At 46.5% G+C, this 17,929-nt stretch overlaps 1 protein-coding gene across 3 annotated transcripts in view; it reads right to left on the bottom strand.

Annotated features, from left to right (window-relative positions):
• Positions 1–17,929, bottom strand: part of LOC121200828 (receptor-type tyrosine-protein phosphatase mu-like) — a 79,074-nt gene that overhangs the window by 7,503 nt on the left and 53,642 nt on the right. For 2 of the 3 annotated variants that reach the window (XM_041066338.1, XM_041066336.1), the window contains 9 exons: positions 12,496–12,614; positions 11,263–11,337; positions 10,590–10,616; positions 7,092–7,282; positions 2,774–2,861; positions 2,272–2,348; positions 1,690–1,726; positions 1,278–1,375; positions 165–281 (listed from right to left, as the gene is read on the bottom strand). In XM_041066338.1, coding sequence (XP_040922272.1) covers positions 165–281; positions 1,278–1,375; positions 1,690–1,726; positions 2,272–2,348; positions 2,774–2,861; positions 7,092–7,282; positions 10,590–10,616; positions 11,263–11,337; positions 12,496–12,614 — 829 coding nt within the window. The remainder of the gene's footprint in view (positions 1–164; positions 282–1,277; positions 1,376–1,689; positions 1,727–2,271; positions 2,349–2,773; positions 2,862–7,091; positions 7,283–10,589; positions 10,617–11,262; positions 11,338–12,495; positions 12,615–17,929) is intronic. The other variant, XM_041066337.1, reaches the window with a different exon arrangement.

The raw sequence follows: 17,929 nt of genomic DNA, 5'->3' as shown, positions 1-17,929 counted from the left end.
CACGTCCTCACACTGATCAGAGACCTGAGTGAGAAGACAGGGGACGTTCCCCCCTCCCCCAGCGGAAATTACACCCACGCAGCCTCACTCAGCTTTCCATACTGAGTCAGAATGTGTCTGTGTGTGTGTGTGTGTGTGTGTGTGTGTGTGTGTGTGTGTTTTACCTTCTCCACGGCGAAGGTCCGGATCACGTACTCTGACAGCAGCTGAGTCTCGATCAGCGTCACCTTCATGTCGCCGTAGATCTCTGTGTCATCTGGCCAATACTTACAGCACTTCACCTGCACACGCACACACACACACACACACACACATGCACACACACACACACGACTCGTCTTTATTCATTAACACTAAAGTCAGGACGGAACAGGAATAAATTGAGTCATTCATTAAACAGCAACAAACAGAACAAAAGCAGCAGAGGCTCCGCCCCCTCTCCTCCCTCATTAACAGCTAATTACTGCACAGCTAATCACACTGTCGCCACGGCAACCAACGAGGTGAATGGAGGGATGCAGATGGGAGAGCAAATCAGGCTACGGTGACAGAGAGATTCAGAGGCAGGTAATCAGCCCGATATATCCCAGAATCCTCCTCTGCGGCTCTCGTGGAGAAGGGGAACAGATCCCTGGTGCCTTCTGGGTAATGAGAGCTGGGACAGGGAGCACACTGCCAGGTGTGTGTGTGTCATCTCAGGTTAAATCCTTCAGCTTCAGGAGGAAACGACATCTGAAAGTCTCACAGAGTAACGTTCAGCTGCTCTGCATCGGGGCTCAGACCGCGGCCCCAGAGCCCGGCCGAGTCCTGGCACGTCAAAAAACGTTTCCCGGCCGCGGTGTCCCCACGAGGACGCCATAAAAACATCTGAACCAAATGAGGCTTCCGTTCTGAGCCGAACGTGTCCAGTTTGGCCTGAAGGGGCCCTACAGGAAGGCGGTTATGCTTCGTCTGCAGTCACGTACATGTTAAATGACCGTGTCCGTGAGGCGAAGATACATGTGTACAGACGTACACATGTATCGTGACGATAAACCGGAGCGTGCGAGCAGATGTGTGATGTCTCTGATTGGTCAGCGCTGGACGAGGTGCTGACGCAGACTCACAGGAAGTTTGTGCAGGAACAAACCGAGAGGCCAGAAACTTTTCCACAACATGGGGGGATAAACAAAGGGGGACATGAGAGATGCACTCTGGGAAATGGAGTCCCAGACTTCATCAAAGAGGAAAAAACAACCAGATGGCCACAACAATCACTGTGTGTGTGCGTGACTTACCCGCCCCACCTCCACCAGGTTGGTTACCATGACAATGGCGGCGGTGTTCTCCTGCCAAACCATCCGCCAGAAATCATAAACCGTCTCCTGCATAGGACCTGAAAAACACACACACACAGTAAACTTCATATTAGACAGCAGGCGACACCAGAGCTGTACACGAATTATAATGAGTCTTTTAATTAATTCAAATTAAGCACACGTACACACACACACACACACACACACACACACACACACACACGTACACACACACACACACACACACGTACACACACACAAAATGTTTTTAATCACTGTTGACAATCTGTGTTTTGACGAGCTAATTAGTTCATGCTAATCCATTCCTGTCCTCCAGTGTTTTACAGCAAGACTCTGCTGCCTGTACACACACACACACACACACACTTACCTTGCGTGGCGATGTAGTGGTTGGGTCTGTGGTATCCCTGAGTGCAGAGAAGAGAACACAGGTGAACAGAGAGAACAGACAGGATGTAGCTGCAGCACCGTGTCAGCGTGAGCTCGGCAGGGTCACAGGTCAAACCTGTCCACCTGTGACTGTGCCTGTCCACTGTGTCTGTCCACTGTGTCTGTCCACTGTGTCTGTCCACAGTCTGTTACTGACCAGGGATCTGAACCCTCCGGTCGCTGGATAATTCATGTTGATTAATGTGAAACCTGAGGCTGCTGGGTAACGATGGTTTGTGAGTGAAGACTCCTCGCTCTGTGACAGAGTGAGTGATGTGACAGGGTGAACGCTCCTCACTCTGTCACATCTCTCTCAGAGTGGTCCTCACACAGACGGCAGCTCACATCCTTCCTGACAGTCAGCGGAGACACTTCCTCTCTGGAAGTTTGTTTACAGAGTCGACACCAACCAACCCTGACTGATGACGACCGTTGCTATGGAGACAGAGTCGACTGGGACGTTTCATGTCGACTGTTAAAGAAACTAAAAAAACAAAACAGTGTGTGTGTGTGTGTTACTCACGTCGACGTAGTTGGCGTTGATGTAGTCTGATCCACTCTCTCCATCCTGAGACTGCAGACGCACACGAGAGTGGTCGTCTAACACACACACACACACACACACACAGTGTTAATTGGTCTACTTGTTGTCGTGGTGAAGCTGAACATAATCACCTCTAATTAGTTTCTGCTGAATAAATGATCTAATAATAAATTAATAAGAACTTAATTACATTCATTCAACTGAATTATATAAACAAAGTGAGTGTAAAGCAGTGAGAGTGTGTGAGTGGAGAGTTACGTCTGTTTATTCAAGTTAAATCCTAATAATCACATCACACAAGAAAATCACGAAACCAAAGGAAAAAAACAAATGTCTCGTTACAGAGTCTCGGCTTCACGAGTTCACTCTGCAAACTACACGCCACTGAGTACTGCTGTGGACACAGTACTGCTGTGGACACAGTACTCTTGTGCTGTGAATCAGTTCCTGTTCAGGTGGAGACGGAAGCGTAGCTGCGTACAGGCAATGATGTTTCCGTAGCGATTCTTCATGCGGTTCTCGTCCTTTTTGGCCGAGTCCCACGGAGCAGACTGTCCCTCAAAAAAACTCTGGAAAGACAAAAAGACAGAGGGTGAGCTTAAAATGAGAGAAAGTGCTGAGACTCGGTGGACGAGTCATGAATAACAATGTCTGACTTCCTCTGAACAAACACTCAGCGTTAGTTTTTCGGTCAGAGCAGATGATTAGGTCCAATTAATGAGACGCAGCCTGACGCCGCCGCTCACACCCTCTGTGTGGAAACCAGAACGAAGACGTCCCCATGGATTTGGTCTGACGTCTCATATCTGTGTCACACATGTGTTTTACAGGCCCCGCCCCTAACAACGACGTCACAGCCTGAACGCAAGACTCGTTTGTGCGTCTTAGTTGTTTTGTGTCTCTTTGTGGTCGTTTTAAGTGAACATTTACAATCTGTCTCTGTCTGTCTCTGTCTCTCTCTCTCTCTCTCTGTCTGTCTGTCTCTGTCAGTCTCTGTCTGTCTCTGTCTCTGTCTTCGTCTCTCTGTCATAACTGTCGAGCTCATAGACACTTTGATCCACAGCAGGTTTCCTGGGTCGCTCATTAAAATGCAGACAGATGTGTGTGTGTGTGTGTCTGAACAGGTCCAGACATCCATCAAACTGAGAGATGATGATGTCTCTCTCACTCACACACACACACACACACACACACACACACACACACACACACACACACACACACACACACACACACACACACACACACACAATTGACAGTAAGGCACAAAGAGGAAAAAAATAAAAAAGGAAAAGAAGGAAGGACTGAACTAATGACTGCAGGCAGAGACGCCACTGTGTGTGTGTGTGAGATGCTGATGCTAATGCTACCTGTCCCCTTAACCCACCAACAACCTCCACCTGCCACTGAAAAGGTCAAAGGTCACAGGTTTCCTATGACTCAAGCAGAGGCTGAGGTCACTCCTCTGTTCAACTCGTTCACTACAGAACACAGTTTTACTATGAACCTGAACGCCGCACAGTCCTGTCCAGTCCTGTGGGACAGGACTGGACAGTGGACACTACATGTCGACAGCTGTTGAACCACATCAGGGTTCTTCCTCAGGTCCCTCCTGTCTGTCTCACAGCCTTTAGCCTCCTTCCTGTCTGCAGGCCGTGGAGGCGTTCAGTCATCAAACAGCATCATGTGAAACATCTGTGATCAAACAAACATGCTGGTCTGGCTGTTAGCCGAGGGATGATCCACCTCTCTGAAAGAAAAACACCTGGAGACGTTTGAAACCAAACACTCTTCTGAACATGGGGATGAGAAAATATCCTGTCGCAGAGTCAAAACTAAGAAGCATGTTCAAATCTTTATCGGTCACGTGACGGGCGACAGTTTGATCCCGATGGTCAGAAGAGATTTTAAACGAGCTCGTGGCTTTTTATCTTTTAGAGAATGAGAAGGAAACCATTTGAATGTAACGCTGACACATGAACATGGGCACAGACATGGGCAGACATCACTTACACATTCAGCTACAGTGCTAATGGGAGTGAGCCTGTGTGTGTGTGTGTGTCTGTTCCATCTAATCTCTAATCTAGTTGACATGAACACAGGATGTTAACAATCTGAAAACCAAGAAGGCGTCTTACCTCGTTAAGCTGTCCAATCAGATTAATTAGTAAAGGAGAAGCATGGAGGGATCAGGGAGATAACAAGAGTCAGTGTGACGCTCAGCTGGACGTCTGCTCGTTAGTCTTACTGTAACCAATCAGTGGTCAGTTAGCAGGTAAACTGTTTGATAAGAGTCTGGTTTGTAAAGAAAATCTACAGAAAAGGATTAAAACCACAAGAAAAACCAGCTTTGGTTTCAGGTTCAGACTTTTCCTCTGACACTTATTTTGAAAGGTCAGAGGAAGGACAGAGCTGGGATCGGTCTCAGACCAGATCGTCTTTTTCTGTGGCCATAACCCTCCTCAGGACATCGTAAAAATGTCTGTACATAAATGAACATTTAAAGATCGGATCTGTTTAAAGCAGTGATCGATCGCCTCCATCTGAGAAACGATCAGGGTGAGAACAAATCAGCAACCTGCGCCGCTCAGGACTCCAGCAGCCAATCACAACCCAGACGAGACGTAAACATTCGACAAGTCTTCACCACAAACAAGACGAGAGCAAACATCTGGATCGTTATTTCAAACTCGTCATCACTGAGCATCATCACTGCCATCCATCAGACCTCAGTCAGACTCGGACCTCGGTCAGGATCGGACCTCGGTCATCAGAGAGCGAGTGGAATATGTCGGCAGCCAATCACACGACCCCGCTCGCCTTCCCTCACACTGCGGTAAACTCAGAGCTGTGGCACCAAACATCCAATAATCTGAAGAATTTATTTTTTCTTTTTGAAAATTAAAACATGTACAAACTTAGATTTGAACGGTTCATGAGCTGAATGTGTAACCCTAACCCAACCTTAACCCTCACACACACACACACACGGATCTGAGCTCTGATGCTGGTGTGTATGGAAACATACTGGGAGTGACTCCTGTTCGTGTGTGGGACCAGTTTGGAAACGTCGTCATCATTTGACAGAGAGTGAAACTGGAACAGCTCAGTGCTAACACTCTGCAAATGGAGGGTGAAAATACTGTGTGTGTGTGTGTGTGTGTGCTCAGTATGTATAATGGATTTGCCCTGAGGGCAGCCCACTAGCAGGCAACCTGAACACACACACACACACACATATGCAGAAGCCATTCCCTGCTCTGGCCCATTAGCTCGAGGGAAGATCTATAATGTATATCTGTGTGTGTGTGTGTGTGTGTGTGTGTGTGTTCAGGTAAGTACCATCCATTAGTAAGTTTCTCTTGATGAAAATGGGTAAACATGTGGAGAGCTCACACACACACACACACACACACACACACACACCGTTCTGACCTTAACCTGGCTCTAACCTGTGAAGCTGTGAGGGGGCGTGTCCTCCCTCTGTGAGGTGTGTACAGTAACAGTCACTGAAACAGATGAGCTGATAATGAAGTGACGGACAGCTCTGCTGTGATCGATGATGGACAGCAGCCACTCACAGACGCCATGGCGACCATCCTTCACTCCTCAGCAGTGACGGATCACTTCATTTCTTTGTTTGTTGTGAGTTTGAGTAAACTGAACAGTCGTATTGATCACAGAAAACAAAAGGCAAAAAAACACAAAACCAAAACAACAGCAAACAACATCCCAGCATTCAACTCTGAAGCTCTATTAGTTACTTAGCAACCAACCCGAAACCAGAGTGACCGCACAGGGCGCGTTTTCAGCCGAGCACCGAGCGACACACGTACGGAGCCTGTGTTCAGGCATCACTCAGCACAGTGCGACGCGTGTTCACTGACAGCCTCGCTCTGAGCCACGGGAACGTTCTCGTGCTCTCAGTTTCAGAACCGCCGGCTGTTTCAGGAGCAGCTGTACGCTCAGAGCGGGTCACAGGTGAAACGCCACAGAACGTTTTACAGGTGCGTCAGGTACGCCTCAGAGGCTTGTTGTGATTGGCTGAGACCTTTTTATCACAGGTGAGAACAGAGATGAGAATACATGAGACATGTAGACCTCTACATAAACAGGCTTTTACACTCTCACTTTTCTGTGGCTCCGCCCCCACAGGTGTCTGCATTGAACTGTGAACAGGTGAGTTTCAAAACCTCCACAGGGTGCGAGGAGATTTACCTTTAACCTGAGTTTGAGTTTTTCTTACATATATTAGTGTGAGTGTGTGAGTGTGTGTGTGTGTGAGTGTGTGTGTGTGTGTGTGTCTGTGTGAGTGTGTGTGTGTGAGTGTCTGTGTGAGTGTGTGTGTGTGAGTGTGTGTGTGTCTGTGTGTGTGTCTGTGTGTGTGTGAGTGTGTGTGTGTGTGTCTGTGTGAGTGTGTGTGAGTGTGTGTGAGTGTGTGTGTGTGTGTGTGTATCTGTGTGTGAGTGTGTGTCTGTGTGAGTGAGTGTTTGTGTGTGTGTGAGTGTCTGTGTGTGTGTGTGTGTGTGTGTGTCTGTGTGAGTGTGTGTGAGTGTCTGTGTGAGTGTGTGTCTGTGTGAGTGTGTGTGAGTGTGTGTGTGTGTGTCTGTGTGTGAGTGAGTGTCTGTGTGTGTGTGTGTGTGTGAGTGTGTGTCTGTCTGTGTGTGTCTGTGTGAGTGTGTGAGTGTGTGTGAGTGTGTGTGTGTGTGTGTGTGTGTGTGTGTGTCTGTGTGTGAGTGTGTGTCTGTGTGTGTGTGTCTGTGTGAGTGTGTGTGTGTGTGTGTGTGTGTGCCCCTCACCTCGTACTCCTCCTTGAAGCCGTACCCCTCAGCACACTTCATCTGGGTGATGTGCTGCAGCAGGTCGGCCACTCTGATGGCCGGGTGCAGCTGTCCCGTCTGATAAGGCAGCGCCTCCCGCTCCGTCTCCCGCTGCTTATAGTGGGACTGGACCAGGCTACTGGTTTCACTGGTCATAGTGTGACTGTCGTCTGGGGAAGGACGAGGAGGAACAAAAGACAGGATATGAAGAGAAAAGACAGACAGCTGGACGGACACACGCACAGGAACTCAGAGTTGAGTGATGAAGACATGATGTATGCTGGACAGGATTTCTTGACATGGTATGGACTGGACCGGGCTGACCCGGGTCAGAATCCAGGACTACTTCAACACTGTCTTGTAGCCACAAATCTAACAAGTATGACACAGGAAGCAGATACTGTCTGACTGGTCCAGGTGCAGGAAAATACTGACATGGTCCTCACTGGTTCAGTCCACAGGTCAGTTCTCAAAGGTGGGACACAGAGGAGGTCATGTGACCTGACTCCACCACAGACATCAGATTAAAAAGACCACAGAGTCAGCGACGGCTCAGTGTTTCTGTGGTGAAATATTATGACGCTTGTCTTATACCAGGATTATAAAATCAGCAGTTTTCCAACGTGTTTATGAATTTAGATGAAAATGTTTTGTTTCAGACCATTTCTGTTTAAACACGACAACTTTAACAGAAACATGAGCCGCTGATCCCAGATCTGTGAGACAGAGCTCATTAATCATCAGTGGATGTCCATCAGACCGCTGGAGACGAACGTCTCTGTCAGTCCTCCAGCTGTGTGTTAAACTGATCAGACAACTGATCAACTGCAGGTGAATCTGATCACAACACAGCGCGAGCTCACAGTGGAAGTTCAAACAGGTTCAGGTCACATCTGCTCCTCTGTCAACAGAAAGGACCAATGATCCAACAGTAACAAGCCTTGGTTCACCATGTTGTTACCACAGCAACACACATGAATGGCACACACGTCACATGACATCAATCCACATGACAAGAGAGAGGATGGTGATCGCTGCTGGTTTCTTTTCACACTGCTGCTGAAACTATTGACCACAAATCAATCATGTGACAGAGACAAAGGGCTTGAGTCCTAATCACAGGAGAGGAACTGGACTCTGGTCCAGATCCAGTACAGCGGTTATGGATCAGGGTGTGGTTCAGGGTCTTGGAGCTGCAGTGTGAGAAGAGCGGAGTTCAGAGTCCTGGAACAGAACACACTCTTTGGTAAAAAACCGTCCAGGACTCTGACATGAACACTTCAACGAGGCGACGGTCGTAACTTCCACTGCTCTAACTCTGCTCTTATTGGCTAGCCTGGGAGCTGACTGACCAATCTGAAACTCTCTATCCCAAACAGCCCAACCAATCAGGAGATGGCTGATGTGATGGAGGTGGCGGTTTGTGATTGGATGGATGGCACAACCACATCAACAATAATGGCAACCAATCAGAGAAAGAAAGATGAGCGAATCTGAAACCTGATTGGTTTGAGGTGAAATGGTGGGAGGAGTTGGGGATTGTGATGTCACAATTTCACAGAGGGGTAAAAATGAGGCATCACCACGCCAACTGATGACATCACAGCATGTGGTGGGTGTGGCTCCATGCGTAGTGGTGACCCCCCCATCATGAGTCCCCCCCTTATACCCAAATTTAACCACTTACCATTAATGGGCACTTTACACAGAGAAAGATAAAAGAGAAGAAGAAGAGAGAGGAGACAGAGAATAAGCAACAACTTTAGCTTTAGCCTAGCTGACCTACTGCTAACACACAACTAGCATGAATCAAACAGAAAACTAGCTCCTAGCACTGTAGTAGCTCTTTTTAAACTTGTAACAGCTAGCAGCCAGCAGCAAGGTTAACCTGACTAACCTGGCTAACCTGGCTAACCTAGCCAACCTGGCTAACCTGGCTAACCTGGCTAACGTAGCTAACCTGGCTAACCTGGCTAACTGTAGGTCTCAGCCTGAGGGGAGTTTAACTAGACGGAGGAGAGAGGAGAAACAAGAATTTACAAGAAAGCGACAGTTTCCTTTTAGTGTTCCCCTTCCTTCGACAGGAAACTAGCCTAGCAGCACATTTAGCGTCTGAATCAACACAACTAAACAAGCTGCTACACAATCTAAACTCTTAACACACCAGATATGTTTTATGGAAACGTAACTGCCTGGATTATGTTTGTCTGTTATAAACCTGTTATTATGATCATTCAGGATAAACAGGAGACTTTCAGGAACATTTCTCTGGAGCCTGGCTCTGAGGATACAGGCTGTTGTATGTTATACAGATTAAAAAGTCCTGAAAGATTACGTTAACTCTACACACTGATTCTAAATCACATCAACTATCTGGAATATTTTTATTTTTCACGTTTGTGCTGCCATTTCTCGTTAATTCAATCGATAAATCAATATTGCAAATATTGATTAAAGTAAACTTATTGACAGCCCTACTCTGGGTGAATACTGATATCATGAAGGGCAAAATAAATCCAAATAAATGAACCAGAGAAATGCTGATCTCTGGCTTTGATGTGGCCTTTAATCTGAACTGTGATGACAGTGATCATTGAACGGACAGTGAACAGCTGTGACATCCAAGAATCAACCAGACCAGAGAGTAAGACAGGCAGCGAACAGGACCTCTGGCTGACTCCTCTCTTGTTTTTATTGTTTTCCTATTGTTTTTGTTTGTTTGTTTTCCTCCCCCCTGTCCACGTGGGCGTGTTGTGTCCATGCAGAGGTTGGAGGTCACAGACAGACGTGACGTCAACACGACACGCAGGAATGTTGTGGATGTGGGAATGGAGTGAAGCCCACCGTCGTTTCCAGAGAAAACAGGTAAACAATCAAAATTTAAGAATAAAAATAAATTTAAGAAAAAAGAAGAGAATACGTAAATTTAACTGATGATCCAAGGAAATGTTTTCAAAAAGAAAGAAAAAAAAACAAAGATTATATATATGATACTGATATTATATAATATGAATGAAAAACCAAAAAAATCAAAAATGGAAATAAACAAAACTAAAAGATTAAAATGAATTAAATAAAAAATAAACAAAATATCAAAAATAAGAAATAAATTAAAATCAACATTAAAATGAAAAGTAAAAAAAAAATCTTAATACAGAAAATATGTAAAAGTGAAAATAAAACAAATACTCTAAAAAGTACAAAATAAAATAATCAATAAAAATGTCATTATTTATATTAAGAAAAATCTTTTTTTTAAAAATTAAAAAAACAAAAAAAACAAAAAACAAAAGCAGCCGAACGAGAAGCAAGCAGGGATGGATGGAAGCCAGACTATCACTCTCTCTTTCTCTCTTTTCCCATTCTCTCCATCCTCATCTCTATCCTTTCACCTGTCTCTCTCTTCTCTGTCTCACCTGTCTGTCTACCTGGGCAGGTCGGATTTTCTACAGAGGAAAGAAAGAAAAAGCGTCTCACCCAGAATGGCTGTCGGCACGAAGGGATCTGACATCAGGACACATCAGCGGCAGAGAGACAGGCAGACACACAGGCAGACAGACACACAGGCAGGCAGGACGAAGGACATAGAAAAGAAGAAGAAGGAAAAGTCATCTCAGTCTGCTGAGTCAGGCCGACTGTGGCTGAGTCCCGGCACCGAGGCCCGGGTAAGGGCCTGGTCTGGACCGCACACTGTTCTCCCACCAGGTGTTGCTAACATGCTAACATGCTAACACCAGCATACAGAAAATGAAAAGCATGAGCAGAGGAACATCCTGTTCATCTGACGCTCCAGCTCAGTGCTGCTGTTCTGTTTCAGCTCTGTGTTTTCAGACTTCAGACCATTAACAGCAGCTGAATCAGCTGTGATCAGATCCATGGATGGACACACACCGATCACTGGATCACTGTGACTCGGAGGGAAACAGCAGGATTCTCAATGAAGTTCTGCAGGACGGACATCAGAGATGATGACGTCCTCCGGAAGTGAAGTCACACTGAATCACATCAAGGATTAGAACGTGTTTCAGAGCGACGCACTGAAGGACTGAGGAGCACAGGACAGATGTCCCCCTGTGGTCTTTGTCCGGTCTGAATGGAGCTGCAGTTTCCTCAGAGTCACACTGTGTCTGATCTACCAGCTGGTTCTTACCTGGGTAGTAGGAGTTGGGGACAGTGGTGCTGATGGTGTTTGTCTTCAGGGTAAAGGAGGACGGAGACGACACAGCTGGACCGAGAAAGGACAAACACAGTATTAATGTCTCCTGTCCACAGTCACACACTGTCTCTGACTAAATCCGGTTTTATTTCTTGTGTGTGCAGAAGTTTCTGTAAGAATATTTTGAGTGTTTGTATCAGAGGTTCGTAACTGTCGCTGAGTTCGTGCTGATAAATGAGGAACGTTTAACGGAAACGTCCTCAGGACATTGGCGGAGCCCGGAGGACTCAGCTTCCTGTCTCAGCTTCCTGTCTCAGCTTTCTGAATTCCAGTTTTATTCTTGCTTCAGTTTGTATTCTTTGGTTTAGGGGTAAAGAGGATTTTTGTAATGTTCTCGTTTACAAATAAAGTTTACTTTATTAATGACTGTGATGGTGATGATGATTATCTCATCATTAGTGACTGAATCAACAGTAAACTCAACAGTAAAAAGAATGTCTCTGAGTTTTGGACACGTCTGAATGCGTCTGTCCACTGTAACATTAACACAGAAGGAAAACTCATTGCAGCTCTGCTGAGGAAAAACAGGAGGATGAACATCAGAGGAAAAGAAAAAGAAACAGAATAAAGAAGGAGAAGCAGAAAAAGACGGAGCTCAGAGGAGGTGAAAGCCAGAGGGAAGGTCGACTCCTCCGTCCTCTACACCTCCGTCATCCCTCCATCCTCCAGCTCCCTGCCCCCCGGCCGTCTCTCTGACAGTCCGTCACCTCGTGATAAAACATTGGCTCATATCTCCTACAGTCACTCGTCCGTCTCTCACATCGTCTCTGTCCTTTCTGAATAAGAAACTTGCTCCAGCTCAGACTGGACAGAACCAGGCTGCTGTGCTGGAGAGGAGTTGGACGTGGACAGAGGGAAATGTCTCACAGAGATTATTAATTCAGTTGTGTTTACAGCAGACAGACTGTCACTGTCTGTCTGTGTGTCTCTAATACATTATTAAAGACAGACGCCTGCTGTCTCCAGCAGTTTGAGTGACAGACAGAAGGAGGAGTTTTTTTGTCTCTCGTCTCATTTCATTTTGTTATGTCCTACTTTGATTTTGTCTCTTTGTCTTTCTAATCGTGTCTGGTCTTCCTTGTCTGGTCTTGTCTGGTCTTTCTTTGATCAGTCAAACTTGTGTGTGTTGTGTGAAATGAACCCCGTCCCAGGCCTGTGTGTACTCACTGCGTCCGTTGAGCGTGTGGGTGTGTGTGTCCACCATGGTTGTGTGTTGGGAGTTGTTGACCATCAGGGTCATTTCCTGTCTGGAGCTCAGAGTTTCCTTCCTCTTCTTCGCCAACTTCCTGCAGAAAAAGAAAAAAAACAACCGAATTCAGATCAGTGGTTTTCAGAGGAAGTGGGAACGCTGACGGACGGAAACCTGCAGCGGCGTGCTGAGGTTCCGCTCAGGAACGCTGCAGCTCCTCTACCTGTGCAGGTGTTACTGATCAGCTCTGTCAAAGAAAACCGTCTCTCTCTCCTTCTCTCTGTTCTCTGTCGGTGTCTCTCGGCCTGAGGCAGAGTGTTGATGCACACAGTGAGTAATGTGCTCTCTGACACACACACACACACACACACACACACACACACACACACACACACACACACAGAGCTGTTGTATTTAGAACAGCTTCTGTGGACTTGGCCTCTAAAGGTGGTATGAGTGGGCTTTAGGTCTTTCTTTTGTGTTAAGGTGGTATAAGAAGATTACAATATGCTTTCTTACTTAAGGTGGCCCAGTTGAGTTTTTAAGGCTGTATTTTTGTTAAGGTGGTATGATCACATGATCAAATGATGACCCCTCTGAACGTATCAGGTGTGTTCTGCCACAGCGTCTGTTTCAACATCAAACATTAATATTTCTAACTCTGTCTTCCCTTTTCTGTCTGTCCATCTCTGTCCATCCACCTGGTCTCTGTCCACACTCCACAAAGACTGAACCATCAACACGTCTTTTCATTTCTTTCATGTCTCTAACTGTCTCTTGTATAACCACTGCAGAGGGAAAAGCATCTTCAAACCACAAAAACATGCTTTCAGCCTCTCGTCTGTCCATCACACACACACACACACACACACACACACACACACACACACACACACACACACACAGAAAAACACTCAGTCGGTTTTAAAGGCTTGATGTATTTTCTCTCTTTCTATTCTGAGTGTGTGAATAAAAAAAAACATCCATTTGTCGTGTTGGTCTCACACACACACACACACACACACACACACACACACACACACACACACACACACACACACACACACACACACACACACATTAGAAAGTTTAACCCTGACCTGAAAATGTAAAAGGAAAAAACTATTGAAATATATAAATATAAAAATCAGGCTTTTAAACTGAAAAGTAAGACATCAGTGAAAGCTGTGTGTGTGTCGGTGTGTGTTGTGTGTGTGTTGTGTGTGTGTCGGGTTAAGATGGAGGACAGTGAAGGTGCCCGGGGGGGGGCTCTGCCCTCCTCCCCCTCATGTCTCCTTTTTCTTCCTCTGTGGTTCAGTCAGTGAAAACCTGCAGCGTTTCTTCTTCTCTGATTCAGACCTGAGCACACAAACAACACAAGGAGACACACAACCACCACAGAGACACAGAGAGACACACAACCACCACAGAGACACAGAGAGACACACAACCACCACAGAGACACAGAGAGACACACAACCACCACAGAGACACAGAGAGACACACAACCACCACAGAGACACAGAGAGACACACAACCATCACACAGAGACAGAGAGACACACAACCATCACACAGAGACACAGAGAGACACACAACCATCACACAGAGACAGAGAGACACACAACCATCACACAGAGACACAGAGAGACACACAACCACCACAGAGACACAGAGAGACACACAACCACCACAGAGACACAGAGAGACACACAACCACCACAGAGACACAGAGAGACACACAACCACCACAGAGACACAGAGAGACACACAACCACCACAGAGACACAGAGAGACTCACAACCATCACACAGAGACAGAGAGACACACAACCATCACACAGAGACACAGAGAGACACACAACCACCACAGAGACACAGAGAGACACACAACCACCACAGAGACACAGAGAGACACACAACCACCACAGAGACACAGAGAGACACACAACCACCACAGAGACACAGAGAGACACACAACCATCACACAGAGACAGAGAGACACACAACCATCACACAGAGACACAGAGAGACACACAACCACCACAGAGACACAGAGAGACTCACAACCATCACACAGAGACAGAGAGACACACAACCATCACACAGAGACACAGAGAGACACACAACCACCACAGAGACACAGAGAGACACACAACCACCACAGAGACACAGAGAGACACACAACCACCACAGAGACACAGAGAGACTCACAACCACCACAGAGACACAGAGAGACACACAACCACCACAGAGACACAGAGAGACACACAACCACCACAGAGACACAGAGAGACACACAACCACCACAGAGACACCCCTCCTCCCGTTGAATAGGTGAATAGAGAGCAGGAGCTTTAACGAGAAAACACTGCAGCAATATATATTTATTTATATCAGGCTTCAATGGAGATGAAGTACGCGTGTGTGTGTGTGTGTGTGTGTGTGTGTGTGTGTGTGTGTGTGTGATGACATCACTAGTGAGGTGTAACGGGTTGATTGATTTAGAAACACTTAACACGAACACACACTGCATGTCAAGGCTAATCTATGCTAATCTAATGAGCGACAGGACAATGCTTTAACACTAATGGATGTCAGAGTGTGTGTGTGTGTGTGTGTGAGTGTGTGTGTGTGCAGGTGTATCCTCTCACTTGATCATTTGATCAGACAGGTTTATTACAGCCGACTAATTCTATTAACCCTGCTCCCCTGCGTGCGCACACACACCCACGCACACGCACACGCGCACACGCACACGCACACACCCACGCGCACACACACACCCACGCACACACACACACCCACGCACACACACACACAAAGCGACCTGAGGAGGAGTGTGTGAGCACTTCCTGTTTCCCTGAGGAGGCGTCGGTTCATGTAATTCAGTCCTGAGCTGGAGGGAGATGCAGGTTTCTCTCCTTCATCTCAGAATCACTATTTATATCTTTATTTTCTGATCGACTGAATCAGTCAGGAGGAAACTGAGAAAGTGAAGATCAGTGAAAGTGTTTAGATACAGAGAGAAAGTGAAACTGAACACGCTGAAGCAGAGTAATGACATCCTGCAGCCAGATGTCAGACCCAGAACAGCAGAGCTGCACTGAAATCAGCCAGAGAAGGACGAGTGAAGAGACACTGCTGTCGTCCTCAGGTCTGCTGGAGTCAGAGAGAGGACAGAGGAGGAGACACACGTCCAACAAGCACAGCGTTCAGCCACAAAACCAGCAGTGATGGTCGGCCAGTGTTAACATCACTGAAGGAAAAAGACGAAACCAACACTAAACTCATCTTTCTCAGAAGTCTGAAAACAAACGAGGAGAAATGTCGACTTTCTGTTTCTAAACTAAACCAAAGATCATCGAAATCAAAGCCACGAAAACCAGCTGACGCCTAAACACAAAGACAAACCATGTAATTACTGTTCTAATGCAAAGTCTTAAGGGTCTTTGACTTTTTGGGTCATTGCAGGGGTCAGGTATCATGGTCATGATCAGGTGGTTGGAAATGAGAAGACTCAGTCAAATGTCGGTTTACATTTTCCTTCCTGAGAAAGCCTTTCTCAAGGCCTCGGCCAAAGAGGGCGGCGCCCTATCACCCACCATCAGCCAGCCGGGCCTGGCCCGTCCACAACAAACCTCCAGAGACACGTAGAAATCAGAGAAGCTGCAGAACTCCATTCAAAATCCTGCTGTTTTTAAGTTTCCCTCCGTGTCACAGTGATGCAGTGAGAGCAGTCTGTTCATCCATGGTTCACTGCAGACAGGAGCTGATCCAGCTGATCACAGCTGATCACTGCTGATCCAGCTGATCACAGCTGATCACAGCTGATCACTGCTGATCACAGCTGATCACAGCTGATCACTGCTGATCACAGCTGATCACAGCTGATCACTGCTGATCCAGCTGATCACAGCTGATCACTGCTGATCCAGCTGATCACAGCTGATCCAGCTGATCACTGCTGATCACAGCTGATCACAGCTGATCACTGCTGATCCAGCTGATCCAGCTGATCACAGCTGATCACAGCTGATCCAGCTGCTGTCACTGGGACAGTGCGTGTCACACTTTGCTCTAACGCAGTGTGTTAACATGCTCTCCGACAACCAGCCGGTTCACACACCGAGGAGAAGATCTGTTTTATGTCCTGAGGAAGGTCACGGAGTCTGATCAGCCTGGAGCCAATCAGAGCTTAAACATGCAACTTCCTGTTTCCACTCCTGCAGTAATGAGTCTGACCTCCATCTGGTCACAGAGTGGAAATCAAACGCACCCCGGCAACAATAAAAACCTCATTAGACACTGAACAACTGCTTCTCTCGTTCTCTCGCTCTAATATCTGTTACAGAGATCAGAGCTCGATCGACCCGACAGACGAGTCCGATGAAAACTCATCACAATGTACCAACACACACACACGCTCTTTATAAAACGTGTGTGTGTGAAATATAAATGTGTGTCTCTCTGTAGCCTGAAGCCATTCAGCTCGAGTCGACTGTGGAAGAAAAGAAGAATAAAACGCTCTTTCATCTAAATTTCTCTCTTATCTTCGACGTTCTCCAAACACAGAAGCTTTTCTCTCTGTGTTTAAGTGTGTGTGTGTGTGTATGCTGTGTATATATTAGTGTGTGCGTGCCCCAGCGGGGTTGTGTGTTTGATGTTGCAGAATAAAGTTGGTCCACATACAGTTTAATGGTGATTACTGCTGCAATCTGCTCCATTATTCATCCTCATCATCCTCACTGTCACTGAGTGTGTGTGGAAATGATCGTGTCTTTGATGTAACTTCATTTATCTGAGGTCCAGATAAACACGGAACATAAAACCATCCCGGTGTTACAGCGCTGCAGCTCTGCCTCTGTGTGTGGAGATTTTAAATCAGTGAAACTACATGATCACGCCACAGTAACAGTCACGCTCTTATTTGAACTCTTCGTCTCTTTGTTAGTTTTTTTAACGTTAGTTTTTTCTGTAGCTGCAGATTTTGTAGAAAGTAAAAATTGAAAAGATGAGAACGTGATGTGTTTCTCACAGAATCACCGACCATCTCGTCCTCTGATATAATTATAGACGATAAAGTCATTTTACTAAACGACTGAAAGGCGAAGACGTGTCCCGTGGACCAGCGGCTCCTTCACTGCGACACATCATCCTGATTAACGGAGGAAATCCTTCTGATTTCAGAGATAAACAAACATCGTGAAACTGCAGACATGAAAGCAGCATCGTCACAGAGCTGAGAGCAGGACGGACTCATCAGAGCCACATGGCTCCGGGCAGAGGACGTTAATCAGTTAATCTGTCCTGATGTCCGGGTCACCACACCCGGGTCATTAATCACTATAAATGAGCATTATTAACCCAGTTATTAGCAGTAACTACCGTGTAATACAATGATTTACTCGTCT

This window comes from Toxotes jaculatrix, chromosome 20 (genome assembly GCF_017976425.1).
Source record: "Toxotes jaculatrix isolate fToxJac2 chromosome 20, fToxJac2.pri, whole genome shotgun sequence".
NCBI lineage: Eukaryota > Metazoa > Chordata > Actinopteri > Toxotidae > Toxotes > Toxotes jaculatrix.
This window is presented reverse-complemented; position numbering and strand designations above follow the sequence as displayed.